This window comes from Chlamydomonas reinhardtii, chromosome 5 (genome assembly GCF_000002595.2).
Source record: "Chlamydomonas reinhardtii strain CC-503 cw92 mt+ chromosome 5, whole genome shotgun sequence".
NCBI lineage: Eukaryota > Viridiplantae > Chlorophyta > Chlorophyceae > Chlamydomonadales > Chlamydomonadaceae > Chlamydomonas > Chlamydomonas reinhardtii.
In genome coordinates this window covers 1,465,072-1,479,431 of record NC_057008.1, presented here as the reverse complement: position 1 = coordinate 1,479,431, position 14,360 = coordinate 1,465,072, and the positions used below count along the sequence as shown (strand labels likewise).

The 14,360-nt window shown below is 62.8% G+C and overlaps 4 protein-coding genes across 6 annotated transcripts in view; 3 read left to right on the top strand and 1 right to left on the bottom strand.

Moving 5' to 3' along the window:
• CHLRE_05g243801v5 (uncharacterized protein) overlaps positions 1-4,470 on the top strand; it is a 19,946-nt gene extending 15,476 nt beyond the window's left edge. For all 3 annotated transcript variants that reach the window (XM_043062465.1, XM_043062464.1, XM_043062463.1), the window contains 5 exons: positions 435-587; positions 993-1,109; positions 1,370-1,489; positions 1,910-2,077; positions 2,517-4,470. In XM_043062465.1, coding sequence (XP_042924681.1) covers positions 435-587; positions 993-1,109; positions 1,370-1,489; positions 1,910-2,077; positions 2,517-3,518 — 1,560 coding nt within the window. In that variant the 3' untranslated portion in view covers positions 3,519-4,470. The remainder of the gene's footprint in view (positions 1-434; positions 588-992; positions 1,110-1,369; positions 1,490-1,909; positions 2,078-2,516) is intronic.
• A 413-nt stretch (positions 4,471-4,883) lies between these two features.
• CHLRE_05g243800v5 (uncharacterized protein) lies at positions 4,884-7,985 on the top strand. The gene is made up of 6 exons (XM_001700684.2): positions 4,884-4,945; positions 5,035-5,089; positions 5,299-5,436; positions 5,691-5,842; positions 6,739-6,835; positions 7,360-7,985. The coding sequence occupies exons 1-6, from the start codon at positions 4,893-4,895 to the stop codon at positions 7,399-7,401; spliced, it is 537 nt and encodes a 178-aa protein (XP_001700736.1). The 5' UTR covers positions 4,884-4,892; the 3' UTR covers positions 7,402-7,985.
• A 7-nt stretch (positions 7,986-7,992) lies between these two features.
• On the bottom strand, positions 7,993-10,924 carry CHLRE_05g243850v5 (uncharacterized protein). Its single transcript, XM_043062468.1, has one exon. It carries the CDS (start codon positions 10,152-10,154, stop codon positions 9,846-9,848), a length of 309 nt encoding a protein of 102 aa, XP_042924680.1. The 5' UTR covers positions 10,155-10,924; the 3' UTR covers positions 7,993-9,845.
• An 870-nt stretch (positions 10,925-11,794) lies between these two features.
• The window catches only part of CHLRE_05g243900v5 (uncharacterized protein), a 4,866-nt gene continuing 2,300 nt past the window's right edge, over positions 11,795-14,360 (top strand). Inside the window, exons 1-4 of the mRNA XM_043062469.1 lie at positions 11,795-12,597; positions 12,818-13,050; positions 13,512-13,663; positions 14,189-14,277. Of these exons, the coding sequence (XP_042924679.1) occupies positions 12,170-12,597; positions 12,818-13,050; positions 13,512-13,663; positions 14,189-14,277 (902 nt within the window). The 5' untranslated portion in view covers positions 11,795-12,169. The remainder of the gene's footprint in view (positions 12,598-12,817; positions 13,051-13,511; positions 13,664-14,188; positions 14,278-14,360) is intronic.

The window sequence follows — 14,360 nt, the reverse complement described above, 5'->3', positions numbered from 1 at the left end:
GGGAAGGACTTTGGGGTGAATGGAAAAGGGACAGAGACCCTGCGCGCGTTGACACGCACAGAGGGAGGGGTAGACACGGTGCAGGCGAATGCGCAAGCACAGTGCGTATGTGTGCATGTGTGTAGGAGGGGTAGGGAGAGGGGTCGCTTGGGGTCGGCGATTGTCAATCTCCTAAGGATGGGCGTGGGGATTGGAGTTGGTTCCACCATTGCCAGTAAGGAACCAAATTGGGCGGGCGCACTGTTTCCCCACTCCTTCTCCACCCACGCCTCCTCCGGCCCCTCCGCCCCCCCGCCCCCCCCCTCCCTTCCTTACCTAATCATTCCTTAACTAATCATGAATGTAACCCCCCCCCTGCCTGCAATCCCCTCGTTTTCGTTGGTTTTGGTTTAGTTTGGGCTGGTATTGACAACCCCCGCCCCCCCCCCCCGCAGGCGCTGTGTGTGCGGCTGGGTGAGGAGTATGAGGAGGCGCGCGCGGCGGCGGAGGCTGACCACACCGAGCTGTGCGCCTTCCTGCGCGCCGCCAACGAGCAGCTCACGGAGGAGGCGAGGCGGAGGTACACGCAGGCCATCACCGACGTGCAGGTGCAGGGGGCATAAGGGCGTGTGTGCGAGATGTGTTTGAAACACGAGAAAGGGTCTGTGTGCATGTGTCTGTGTCCGTGTGTTTGTGAATGTGTGTGTGTTTGCATGATTGAGTGGATGGTGGGTGTGCGCTGCCTGCTGTCGCGCCCTCACGCCCACGCCCACGCTCGCTTTCCCCGCTTCACTACACTTCTCTGTGCCAATCTATGCACCTGCTCCCCCCCCGGCCCACATCCCATAAGTATTATCGCTCGCAACTAACGCCTCTGCCTGCACTCCCGTTTTCGTTGGTTTTGGTTTAGTTTGGGCTGGTATTTACAACCCCCCCCGACTGTTTCCTTACGGGATTGGTTCAACGTTATACCCCCCCCCCGTCCGCCTGCGCCCCTCCGCCCCCCCCCCCAGGCGGCCCACGAGGAGGAGTGCGCCTGCCTGCGTGAGCAGCACGCGCGCGACCTGGAGCGCGTGTCCAAGTACAACGCCGACATCTGGCCGCGGGTGCACGTGGCACGACTGGCGCTGGTGTGTGTGTGGCGGGGGGGAGCAGAGGGAGGGAGGGAGGGAGGGAGGGATTGCGTCGTCTACGTGTCGCCATGGGTATGGTCACATGATGGTAACGGCTCGCCGCTAACCGATTGCCTCAACTCGCGACCCCTCCTCGCTACCCCTCCTCGCTATCCAGACCCGCTACCCAGACCCGCTGCCCAGACCCGTTGTTCATGGCCCACGTCTCTTCCTGAACTATGCCCCGTTGTGTCACCCGCTACCCCCAAACCCCTCAGGCCGAGCTGGGCCGAGTGCAGGCGTTTGCCGAGCACATCAAGTTCTGCGCCAACAAGTTTGAGATGGGCATCAACCTAATGCCCAACACACCCAACTGGGACCGAGTGGTGGAGATGCAGGTGGGGGCGGGCTTGTGGGAGGGGGGAAAGCGGGCGTGTGGGAGCGTGTGTGTGAGCGGGCGTGTGGGGGCTTGGGTGTTTGTGAGAACATCAATGAGGTTGCGCCCGCGCCTCCATTGAGCAGCCTCGTGGCTTGGTGCGCTTTGCGCGGATGATGGGACTTAGTCGTTGGGTTCGGGCATATGTTCCCACCCCCGCTTCTCCCTGCTTCCCACCTCTATACACACACCCACACACGCACACAACCACGTGCTGCCTTGCCTGTCATTCCCTGTTCCCGATGCTCTTGCCCTGCTTCCATGGCTTACCCTGCTCCCATAGCCTTTACTTTGCGAGCCCCCAGCTCTGTGGGCTGATGCTGGGTCTTAGTTTCTTTGGGATTGGATTAACTTACGCCCCATGCACCCTTCCTCATCGCAGGCTCTGACCGAGGCTCTTGACCGAGCCTTCCCCGACCTCCCTCGCGATCAGCTGCCATGGCCCGAGCACGAGCAGCGCCTGACGCCCGGCACCGGCTGGGTGGCGCCGCCGGCGCCGCGTCCGCTCACCTACCGCGACCCTGCGGAGCTCATTGCCAAGATCGCGGCGGTGAGGGGCTGGGGGGAGGGGTTGAGGAGGAGGGGTTGTACGCCGAAGGGAGGGGGAGAGGGTTCAGGGGTTGAGGGGAGTGGTTGATGGCGGGGAGAGGGTGGTCGTGGATGGAGGGTTGGTGCGGGGAGTGGGTGAGGGCTGGGGCGAGAGGAGACGCGTTAAGACAAGAGGGGACCGTGGTGAATGAGGAGGGCGTGGAAGAGCGGCAGGGGGTGGGGGGGGTGGGGGGTGTAAATACCAGCCCAAACTAAACCAAAACCAACGAAAACAAGCGGGGGGGGAGAGCTGGTGTTGCGTGGGTGGTGCGGGACGAGGTGCGCGTGCTCACTAGGTACGGCAGCCCAATCCCAACAGCCACCATGCATGTGTCTAGGACGACTGCCTGCCCCCCCCCCCCGCCTGATCTTCCACCCACTCAAAACCTCTACACGTGCAGGGCAAGGCCACGCCGGGCGGCTCAGCCGTCCCCTCCCCCCGCACCACCTCCCCCCGCGCCGCCGCCGCCGCCGCTGGCAGCCGCGGCTCCCCCGCCGCCGCCGGTGCCGCAGGCGACGCCGCTGGCGCCTCCATGGCGGCCTTCGCCGCTGCTGACGAGCAGCTGGCTTTCCTGCAGCAAACCTACGGCGGCCCCCGCACCCTCACTCGGCCCCTGTCCGCCGGCCGAGGCCGCTTCGCCGGCGTTCTGGCGGCTTCTGTGGATACAGGCGCCTTCACAGGGGCAGGGGGAGCAGCAGGCGGCGGCTCGCAGCGGCCCTTCTCGGCGCTGCCGGGCGGCGGCATGGCGGGCGGCAGGATGGTGGCGGAGGCATGGGGCGGCGCCTCGCCTTCCGCCATCTCCTCCCCCGGGAGGCCGCTGTCAGCCACGCCCGGCGGCGGCGCGGGAGGCGGCGCGGGAGGAGCGGCGGCGGGAGGCGGCGGCGGCAGCGGCGGCGCGGGGGCGGGCGGGTACCAGAACCCCTCCGCCTGGCGGCGGAGCAACACCACCGCAGGGATCCTCAACTCCCCGCGCGCGCCCGTTGGCTCCGCCGCGGCGGCGGCGGCGGCGCTGGCGGCGGCGGCAGCCGCCACCGCGGCCGGCGGCGGCGGCGGCGGACGCATGCGCCCGTCCACCGCGCGCCCCTACTCCCCCTACCAGTCCGGCTCCCCCACCTTCCGCGCCTCGCAGCAGCAGCAGCAGGACGGCAGCCCTGGCGGCGGCGGTGGCGGCGGCGGCGGGCTGGCGGCGTCGCGGCCGCGCAGCGCGGGTCCTCAGCCGCGGCCGGCACGTGTGGCGGTGGATGTGGGGCCGCTGGCGGCTAGCGTGGCGAGGTCCCGGGCGCAGGCGGGGGTGCACACTGCGCCGGGGCCGGGCACGGCGCTGGCGGGTTTTGCACGGGACGTGCCAAAGCTGCGGTACCCGGAGGTGGACGTGCAGCAGCCCCTGAGCGTGGCGCGGTAGATGGCTCGGGCTGGTGTGAGGAATTGTGGGGATGGGAACAGGGGTGGAGGTGGTTGTGTACTGTGGCTGTGCCAGCATGGTTTGTGTGGCTGTGAGTGTGGCGGGGTGCGTTGTGGAATGTGCGTGTGGCATTTCGTGCACAGGCCGCGACAAGGTGGGGATCTGAGACCGACCTGAATGGCGTGCGTTTTTATGCGATGCAGTGTTTAGCTCGGAAGGTTTTGACATGCGCTACTCACATGCGGCGGGCGCAGTTGAATGCATGTGTGCATGCCAGGACAGCTACATGGTATGGAGTCGCAGACGGGAGGCACTGTACATGCAAATAGGCAGATGCGGCAAATCGCAACTGACCGGTGTGGCATGTTGACGCCGCCCGCCCGCCGCAGCTCGGCCCGGTGCAGGAAGCCGATGTCCAACAGGTTGTCCACCGCGGCCTGGGGGCGGAGCAGACTGTAGATTCATACAATGCACCCCCTGCGGACCTACCGTATCAGCATCCAGTGTGGTGCGTGGAAAGGGCCTGTGGCGGAGCCGGCGGGAGTCACGTGCCCTTACGCTCGTGCGCTGGACAAGTGAGCACCTTGGTCCCAGCTCTGCTGCTCTGCCCCTGTGGCGTGCAGCACAGCTGTAGATGCGACAGTCACGCACATAGCCGTGCACTGAGCAGGAACGTGAAATCCGCGAATGGCAGCATGTGTGTACGCTGGCGCGTGTCGGTCTGGCCGGCTCATAGGGCTGTCCTCTGCAGAGGCACAGGCTAGCCACGTGCCAAGGAGGTTAGAAGGCTGCGGCGCGCCTCACAGGTTCACGGCTGTAGGCCCAGAAGCGGCCCTGCATCGCGCACAGGCACTCTCATGCCGCCTGCAAGCCCACACCGCCTTCCGCTCTGGTCTACGTACGCATTAGTTCCGCAACGCACGTCGATAACAGGCACATTACTAACGGCTAGAGAGGGGGGCGACTCTTGCCCGGTCACCCGCCCCTCACGCCCGCGCCTCCCATCTACGCCCCCTTAGGACCCCCTTCGCCTATAATACACACAACCGAAGCACGTCATAACCCGGGGGTGCGCAGCAGAAGCTGCTGCACCCCCCAACCGTGGGCTGTGGCCAGCGACTCCCCAGAGAGAGGTCGCGCGTGCTAGGCTGAAACCTCTGGCCGAGGACCGCTCGCGAAGGCCCCACCAACTTGGCGTGCCGCCTTTGCTTCCCGTCGGTAGTATTTGCTTGCCTTAATGCTTTCTGACTTGCCGATCGCTGAATTGCCCACAAAATTGGCCAGCCCATGTACGGGCCCATCTGTGCCAAGGTCAGCACCAAACGAAACCTTCACTCCATCTCTCATTATTCTCCAAAACCACCACTCGATATCATGGCGTCTATTACCTGCAGCTCTGGCAAGGCCGCCGTGGTCTCGCGCGCGAAGTGAGTAGGCGTTGGCTCGCGAGTGGCTCGTATGCAAGCAGTGTCCCTCACCAGCATCTAACCACCTTGCCGCCCGGTCATAACGTCAGGACCGCGCGTCCGGTGGCTCGCCGCATGTCGGTGGTTGCTTCGGCCGCGCCCCAAGTGAGCAGGGGTGTGTGGTCGGTGCCGGCAGGAGGGATCCCGAGTCACTCCACGCATGGAGGAACGAATAGCATGCATGCCAGTTGCATTGATAATGAAAGAAGCCTTGCACCGGGTCATACGGGGTCGCAGGAGTTCTATCAGCATGGGCTTCTCACGTCATTCTCAAGTGCCGACGCATATACTTGCCTTGGCATCTGAATGAACAGGGCAACGCCTCTCGTCGTGAGCTTCTGGGCCTGTCGGCCGTGGCTGCCTCGCTGCTGCTGAGCTCGCGGCCCGCACATGCCATCTTCGGCTTTGCCGACGACAACACCGCCCTGTTCGATACCTACACCGCCGAGACCGTGAGTCGCTCTGAGCAATGTGTTAGGGCTCCTTGGGTGTGTTCGCAGCTCCCCGCAGCAGTCTTGACCACGGTGCAAGCCGAGGCCGTTAAACTGGGGGACCGTTGGGCCACACACGCAGTCCTCACCTGCACCCTCCGCGTGCCCTCTTCCTGCCGTCCCCTGCGCCCCGCTACCCCTGCTTCCCCTCATGCGCGCAACCCCAACTGCTCCCGCTGCCCCCTATCCTGGTACCATTTCAATGCCGTTCTCAGTCGGCCATCCTGGACAAGGTCAAGGTAACTCTGGCGCTGGACAAGGATGACCCCGCCAAGGAGGACTCGGTCAAGGGCCTGCGCAAGGACATCAACAACTGGGTCGCCAAGTACCGCCGCGAGCCCAAGGTGTCGGGCAAGCCCAGCTTCGGGTGAGACAGAGAGAGGGAGGACAGGACGGGGAAGGGGGGCAGGACGGGAGAGGTGGAGGGAGAGGGCGGGTCCTGTGGGGGAGGGAGGGGCCTTAGGGTTGATTGGAGTGGGGTGGGGTGGGGGACAACGGGTGGGGTGGGGGCAGAGGGCAGGGGTGAGGGCAGCGGGGTACGGGTGGATGCGAGATGACGGGAAAGGATGGGGAAAGGAAGTGGACCAGTAACGGCGGGTGGGGGAGGGGACATGTGGTACGCCGAAATAGGGATGGGACGAGGAGGAGGAGAGGAAACTGAGGTGGCAGAGAGGGCATAGGAGTGAACAGGGAGACTGGGGTCGTAACGGCAAGCTATGGCAGGCGGCCGCTCGGTTTGGAAAGCAAACAGACGCACTCGGTTTTGCACTAACCATGGCGGAGCCGACCGATGTGGCTGGGCTGGGCTGAGCACCGTTTCTCGAACGGGTTTGAGTGGCCTGTGGGCCCGACGATTGGCTCGAGGGTCGAGGGACGTCGTGGTATTGAGAACGCAAGGGATGCCCTGGCATGGATCCTGGACCGTGACCGTGACGGCTGTGGTCGGGCCTGGGCATTGCGCTTACTCTGCATCAGCCGCTTTCTCGACCGCACGAGTCGCTTGTCAGCAATAAAGCAACGGTGCCGGGGGACTGACGATATCAAACGACACAATTCACCATCTTTCACCTGATGGCAACGCCATTTGATTAGGAGTCCAACTCTGACCCCACGAGAGCCCGCGCTGCCACTGGAAGCACTGCGTCCCTGCGTCCCAACCCAACCCATCCCCCCATGGCACCCGCCATCCCATCTCCATTCCACCCCCACCCCAACTCCTCCCCTCCTCTCGCCTCCTCTGCCCTCCCCTCCAATCCCCTGCAGCAACACCTACTCGGCCCTGAACGCGCTGGCCGGCCACTTCAACTCGTTCGGCGCCACCGCCCCCATCCCCAAGAAGCGCCTGGAGCGCCTCCAAAAGGTGAGGGACCGGCCGGCGGGCGTGGGCGGGGCTGAGGGGTGTGGACTGTCCACAGTGGACAATGGAAGGAGTGGGGTCGCGCGCGGGGCCGGGGGGTTTGTAGATACCAGCCCAAACTTAACCGAACCCAATGCAAAAGAGCGGGGGAAGGAGGAGAGCGGGGAATGGGAGCGGGATTGATGCGTGTGGGAAATGGGGAGCGCGAGCAATGGGAGGCGTGTGGGAAGAGGCGGGGGCGGGTGGGGCCATTAGGCGAGGGGGGCAGGACATGGGATGACGCCAGGTGCAGGGGGCGGGGCGTGCGTATATGTGTGCCCCGGAAGTGCTGGTCGGGGCGGGACGAGAGTTTCATGTGGCAGGCGGGCTGCCACGGTCTGGAGAGGGGGCACTGGGTGTCGGCTGGATGCCCACCGGAAGGGGTTGATTGTGTATTGTCGCGTCCAGCAGCACTGGCGTGCCGCCACGCTCGACCACGACTGACTGAGTCTGACTTGCATGCCACCCCCCGCCGCCATCCCTCGCAGGAGCTGGACGACGCTACCCTGCTGCTGACCCGCAACCGCTAAACTGACTGGCGGTTGAACTCTTGGAGTGGGGCCGAGTGGACGCACGGAGGCGCTGCGTGGAGGAGCGGCTCAGCTTGGGAGGCGCCTGGCAAGAGCAGTGACTGCGGCGCGGCCCGTGCGCCGTCAGCACAGCACTGCACCGCACGCAGGCGCAGGCGCAGGTGCCCCACAGCAGTGCATATGGCTGAGGGGCTGGCCTAGCAGCGGCACAGGCCACGGGGGCGAGGGGCCGCTGATGACGAGGCAGGGGGTGCTCCGCTGCCGCATTTGACATGTTGGATGCACACCGCAGCGCACCGGCGGCGTGTGCGGTGCGGAGCAGAGCGCCTGGGTGTTTGTGTTCCGTTGTGTATGTGTTTTGAGCTCCCGTTTTTTGTCGATCCGTTTATTTGCACTCGGATGATGCGGGCCCAGCTCTCGGCGCGTGAGCTGTGTGTGTTGTGTACATGAGAGAAGACTAATCGGGCTTCGGACGTTTCTAGGCTGCGCTAGATTCCACAGCGCGCCTGTTCCCATTCTCCCCGCTGCCAAACCTACAGAACACATGGCAGACGGCAAACCTATTCTTGTAAAATGAACTGAGCCATTGCAAATCTGAGACAGCCAGCGGCAAGTGGTGCCAAACACCAACCTGCCACATTTGCATTTACGCATTTCAATGTCACCGTGTGTGGGCACTGGGTATGAGGTTTAAGTCTTGAGCTCTGGCCGGGAAACCTTATGCGCCGCGCATCCTTGCACACATTCCCATAACTCGGCGGCTCTGGGGATACGCCCTAAGTCTGAAGCGCTTTGGCGCGCGCGCCTGCGTGCCGGGCCCCCCTGACGGCGCGCTGTCCTGCGGCGTGGGCCCGAACGTTGCCGGGGGCAGGGCCGAATCTGCGTCCTGTGCGACCTTGCGTGTCCGCCAGATGCCACCCTAGGCTACCTCCAAACCAGTGCTCGTATCTTCCATCTACACTGTAGAAATCTGCGCAAAATCCGCCGAAGGCGGAGAAAAATTTTTGGGTTTGGGTGCCACGCATCTACGCAGTGTAGACGGTTTTGGCCGGTTTTGGCGCAAAAATGGGGGAAGCGTAGACGTTTTGGGGGGCTTGGGGGCTTAAGTGTAGATGCCGCGGTCAGGGTCATCTACGCATGTGTAGATGCCGGGTGCCTGAGGGCATCTACAAGATACGAGCACTGCTCCAAACGGCCCTTGGGCAGAATCCTTCGTGGCTTGCTGTCAACCGAGGGTCCACGCGTTCCAAATTCCTTTTGAATTTGCGCCGCCCCCCGGGCGCTCCGTTTGGCGCTTCACCGGCCCGCAGATACTTCTCCCACTGCTTCCACTTCTACTACTCCCACTCTCCGTACATTCATGCTGATAAACCGTTCGTGAAGACGTGAACCCAGAACCCCTCCCCACTCTTCTCTGCTCCGGACAGCAAGTCCACATTCGCCCTGCTACAGTCCACACTGGCTCATCTGTTCCTTACGGCTCCCCATTCAAGAACCTTGCCTACCTTACCCATCAGTTCCCTCCCACCCATCAAAGCGGAACGTCCCTGTCTCCTACGTACCACCGAGCGCGCACAGACCCCCACTGACGTTCCTGTGAGTGACGTAGTTAATGAAGAATGAAGAAGTTAGCAGAAACCTCGCCCGTATCTCGAGAGTCTAAAGTTTCCGAGTGCACATTCGCTTATTACCCATCTCGACCAGCCCTTGGTTATTTCAGCAACCTTAACAGTCAGGGCATGCAGTGCCGGGGGCAGCCGACAAGCTCCAGCTCCGCAAGTCCGCGGGCAGCCCCATGCCCGAGCCTCGCCGCACGCTGTGGTACCGTGACAATGCATATTCACAAGGACACAAGCGGAGCTGGCGAAAGGTGCGGCTGGCCCCAACGCACGGAGGAGATGGCGGCGCGGTGCAGCACCCAGCCAGCGGCCGTGGACGCGGCGTATGATCAGGAAGCTGCCGAAGAGGCTGCTGACTGCGAGGCTCGCCTTCAATGCTACAAGCAGGGCATCTCGCTGCCACCGCGCCAGCGACGGCCGCAGGCGGGGCAGGCGGGCGCGGATACTAGCACTACAGCAGTGGCAACGGCGGTGCTGGTGCTGCCGCTGGTGCTACCGCCGACGGCCAAATCGCCAACGGCCAAATCACGTAACTGGTGCGTGCCGCCGTGCGTGCTACAGCATAGGGAATAGCGAGTTCAGGGCCTCCAGGTGCTGCTCCAGTTTGAAATTGGGGTTGGCGGGCGTCAGTGCCGCACCCCCCGGCACAAGCAGCGCCGTTCCTGCATGCTGTGTTGGCGGCGGGCGCGTCCCTGTCAGCCTGCCACTCCTGCGGCGGCGCTGCCATGAGGCCAGCAGCGGCGTGCTGCTGCTCCTCCTCCACCACTCCTTCCTCCATGCCCTGGTAAGCGCCCGCGGCATACCAACGCACCGTTTAGAGCGGCTTCACCAGGGGCAGCATCTTTGACAGGAACGTGAAGATCGTGGCCAGCGGGCTGCACCAGAGAGCAGGATGAGGACAGTCAGCCAAATGCCATACTGGTTCAGCGTCATCTGCAGGTCCTTGTAGGCCTGCAGCTGCTGTGTCCCATAGTCGGCCATGGCCTGCTGCTGCACCGTTGCAGCCTGCTGCTGCTTGGTCTCCAAGCTGGTCATGGCCTGCTGCTGCTTGGTCTCCAGCTCCTTGATGCCCTTCTCCTGCGCCGCCTGCAGGTCCTTTATCGACTGCTGCTGCGTGGCCTGCAGGTCCTTCATCGCCAATTCCAAATCCTTGATGTCCTGCTTACTGGCAATAACGCTCGTGGTTGGGAAAACAACGAGGAGTCCCTCGGCCTGAACTGTGCTGAAGCCGCTCCGCACGAGCAAGCCTCGGGCGCTAAAGGCTTTCTCAGCGGCCGTCGCTGCGGTATGAATGCTTCGCTGTGACACAATGCGCCGCGCGCGTGGAGGTGCTGTTACTTCAGTGCGATACAGATGCACTGTCCCGGAGTGGCAGCGGCGTCCTAGCGCCATCAGGAGCTGCCGACTGGCTTCAGAAGGCGTTGTTAGGGTTATTGCGCTGCGAGAATGATATCTTGCTGCTGTAAAGGGTCTTGCGTGCAGCAAGAATTGAACACACACTGCGCAAGTTCTGGACTCCGGGGTAAACGAAAAAGCTAGGCACGCGGGTACCACTTCGGGGGTCAAGGGCGGGATCGCAAGGTCTATGCCCAGACTGTCGCCCCGACCATGAATTGACATCCCATTACACATAATAAGGTCTCTGGATGGTGCTCGGGCATAATTTTGAGCGAGAGCTCAAGTCGAAATGCTATATGTCGCGCTCGCCAGGACCCCGCCAACTTAGCCTGAAGCTATTTTGATTACATCTATACGAGAATTAATGTCGACGGCAATAGATTCAGGCCCCAAACAGCGCATATGCGAGATATGGGCTTCGGTCAATTTCGCGACTTGAGCCCCGATAAGCATAATTTGGACCTTTGCCGACCACTTCTGGCTGATGATGATGTTGGTTATGTACCTACAGAAAGGCGGTGTCTAATCCGTGCGGTAGGATTTGCCCCGGGGCAACGTCCAACGTGCGGGTTTGGCTGGGAAAACGCACCCCCCGGACGGCAGCCCAGTTTTCACCACGGGCAATAGCTCGTACAAGACATCTAACTAGCCAGGCGGATCGAATTGTGGGGGGTAGGTCGGGTCAGCATCCTTGTACGAGTTATTGCTCATAGTGAAAAGGCCCGCGGAAGAAGGGGCTCCCGTAGACCCCATCCAGCCGCCTGGTGGTACCCGCGTGAAGCTAGGTCTCCGTAGCCGGCATCAGAGTCGGCATAGTATCCCAAGCGGCCAAGCCGACTAGTATCCCATACGCTGTAGTCCAATCCACTGCTACAGTACTATAGCCATAGCATCCCACGCTGACTGGGATGCGACACTCGCAGCGACCGCTAGCGACCCGCTTTTGCTCCGCTTTTGGTACATAGCGCTTTCGTTCGCTTGAGTCTTTCGCCCTCCTATCTTGGGCGGGGTGGGCGAGGTGGTATGCAGCCCTGGGCCAATGCGCGGCTGGTGGGTGGTCTTTGCAGCAGGGGTGCAGCACCCTGAGCACCAGGGGAGAGCTGAGCACCCCTGCTTTGCAGTGAAGGAGTGCATGCCTTGTCGTGGATTTGAACGTGTATGGCGTGCCGGCAGATTCATTTGGCACTAGACGCGACTGTTATTTGAGCTGAGGGCTTTAAAACTTTGGTTCTTCCCCAAATCCTCGCGTGCATCGACGAGGGGGCCGGCTGCGCTGGGGTGGCGCCAGGAGACCACACCGCATTCAGTAAATGCTGCCCTGCCCCCAAGCTGATATGAGCCTAATTCACATAGGTAACTGAATAGCTATCGTGCAATTGAAACTTGTCAGCAATTTGTAACTTTGCATTTGACAATTTCTGGATCCATGGAAGTTGTTTCCTATTTCCCGTAGCCTGATCGCGACTCAAGGGTCATGACGTGACACCGGCTATTCCGTAACAGACATGCATGAAGTATTCAGAAAGAAATATGCAATTGAAAAGCCGGATAGGCGGGTACGTATAGAATGCTGAATAGCTTGCACATATACTCGTATATAATGCAAACCTTTGCGGTTGTCTCTATGCCATATAAAATCCAATCCTAAATGCTGCTAGAGTGCACAGCCAGGCTTGGATGGCACGGAAACAGCTACTGCTATAAACGGTCGCGGCCATCACATCCAAGGTTACAACCTGGAAGCACTTCAAATGAGTCCCTGGGGCACTAGCAGGGCGGGGCTGCTGGCGGTCCTCTCCGTCATGCTGTGGTGGACAAAAGTCGCTGGAGCTGAGCAGCACATCGAGCGCCACGGCGCTGACACCGCTGCTGGCGCACAAGTGGATAGACGGGGACATGGCGTCGGCGCGGTGGCGTCAGCGGGGGCAGCAGCAGCGCCAGCAGCCGTCGCCTATCTGGCGACGGCAGCAGCAGTAGTAGGCCCCAAGGCAGTGGGAGCATTCGCATTAGCAGGAGCAGGAGCGGAGGCAGTTTTAGTAGACAACAAGGGCGCTGGGGCGCTGGCGGAGGCTGAGGCGGAGGCAGGCTCAGCACTGCTAGCACGCCGTGACCGCGGTCGTCGGCGGCTGCAGCAGCAGGCGGGTTTGGGCAGTGACAGGGCGCAGGCGTATGCCAGTCGGTACGTCTGGTCGCTTTCAGTGCTATGGCCACAGGCATAGATGGATAGCATAGCTTGCATAGGCAGCACAGGGTTCCGGAGGCTAGCGCGCAGATAGGGCGTAGCTCCTCGGAGCATTGCTGTGAGTCCGTGCTGCCTTCCAACGCGCCGTCTGCCCCCACGTAGACTCCCAACGGCGGTTGAATACTTGATCTCCTCCCTCCTCTGCCCGAGCTGCCAGGGCAGTTGCTGGTGTCAGCCTTGACGGTCGTGGTGGCGGCGGTGGTGGTGGCGGTGGCGGGGCCGGAGGCCGGCGCAAGAAGCGGCGGGGCGGCAGCGGCCGCGGCGTGGGCGCAGGGGCTGCCGCCGCTGCCGCCAGTCGGACTGCGGGCATACACGTCAGCGCCTGGGATGCAGCCGCCAACGCAGACCGACTGGCGGTGGTGGTGCTGCTGACTGACCTGGACTACAAGTGTGGGTGGCGTGGCAGGGGTGGTGGCGCCGGGGTGAACGGTGGGGGGCGGGAGCGAGGGAAAGGCGGGTACGTAGACGGGGGGGGGGGGGGCCTGAGGAGGCAGGCGGGGGAGAGGAACGGGGTAGGGTTGCGGTGTAGGGAGGTGGGGCTGCGAGGGGAGGGAGGGGATAGACGGGGGAAAGGCGAGGGAGAGGCGCATGTCGGGTACGGAGGCATGGCAGGGTGTAGACCATGCATGCGTGCCTTCACCCCCAGCGAACCCCACTCCACCCCAAACCCCTCCTTCTCCACAGCCTCGCTCCCACCGTACTCCTCGAACCTGCTCGCCTCCCCCCCTAACATGCATGGACCCCCCCAGGGTTTGGGTTCACTCGGTTGGCTTGCTTTGGGTTATGGAATGAACTACCCCTCCTTAGTTAAGCATGAACGCAACCCGTCCCCTATTGCCGCCCCCACGCAGCCGCCAACCGCACCGCCATGCTGCACGCCAGTCTGCGGCTGGCGGCCGCGCACCTGCTGCCCACCACCCCCGCCGTGTTCTACATCTTCACGGTGGCTGACCAACTGCCGCTGCTGGCGGCGGGGCTGCGGGACATTGTGCAGCAGCAGCAGGTGCGTGAATGCGTGTGTGCGTGCGTGCGTGCGTGCGTGTGTGTGTGGGGGGTTAACTTTGAACCAATCCCGTAAGGAAACAGTCGCGCTGCAAGGAGAAACTGCAGCCGCCGTGTGGGGGGGGGGGGGACTGTGTATGAAAAAAGAAAATTAAGCTCGCCCAGAGTGTGTATGTGTGCGTATGTGTGCGCGTGTGCGCGTATGCGCGCGTGTGGGTGTAAATACTAGCCCAAACTAAACCAAACCAAGCCAAACTAGCGTAGCACGGGCACAAGCGACAGGGGGCGCTGTGTGTTTTGGTGCGCCCGCGCTTGGAACTCTTCCGCTGGCGCCTGCACCCCTGCACCCCTGAGCGTGCAATTTATTGAGTGCATAAAATGCATCGCCTGCAACCGTGCAAAGTCCGTGCATCGGTGTCAGTGTTGACTGGTCGGGCACCATAGGACACACCCGGGCTCCTTGTCGCCCTCGTGGCCAGCACACCACGCCTGTGTCTGTCTGCGCACGTGTATGACACGCCTGCAGCGGGGCTCGGAGTGGGTGCGACTGCTGGCGGTGCCGGTGGAGAGCTGGGTGCTGCCAGCGTCAGCAAACGACACCAAACTGTGGCGCGGGTGGGTGGGTGGGTGGGTGGGTGGATGGGTGGCAGTGGGTGGGTGGGTGCGTAGGTGGGCGGGTGGGTGGGCGGGTGGGCGGG

Bases quoted from the DNA above. Each gene is read 5' to 3' on its own strand.
- CHLRE_05g243800v5 (XM_001700684.2), top strand. From the start codon at position 4,893: ATGGCGTCTATTACCTGCAGCTCTGGCAAGGCCGCCGTGGTCTCGCGC. The intron at 5,437-5,690 runs GTGAGTCGCTCT...TGCCGTTCTCAG, and splicing joins ATACCTACACCGCCGAGACC to TCGGCCATCCTGGACAAGGT. The intron at 6,836-7,359 runs GTGAGGGACCGG...CATCCCTCGCAG, and splicing joins GCCTGGAGCGCCTCCAAAAG to GAGCTGGACGACGCTACCCT.
- CHLRE_05g243850v5 (XM_043062468.1), bottom strand. From the start codon at position 10,154: ATGAAGGACCTGCAGGCCACGCAGCAGCAGTCGATAAAGGACCTGCAG.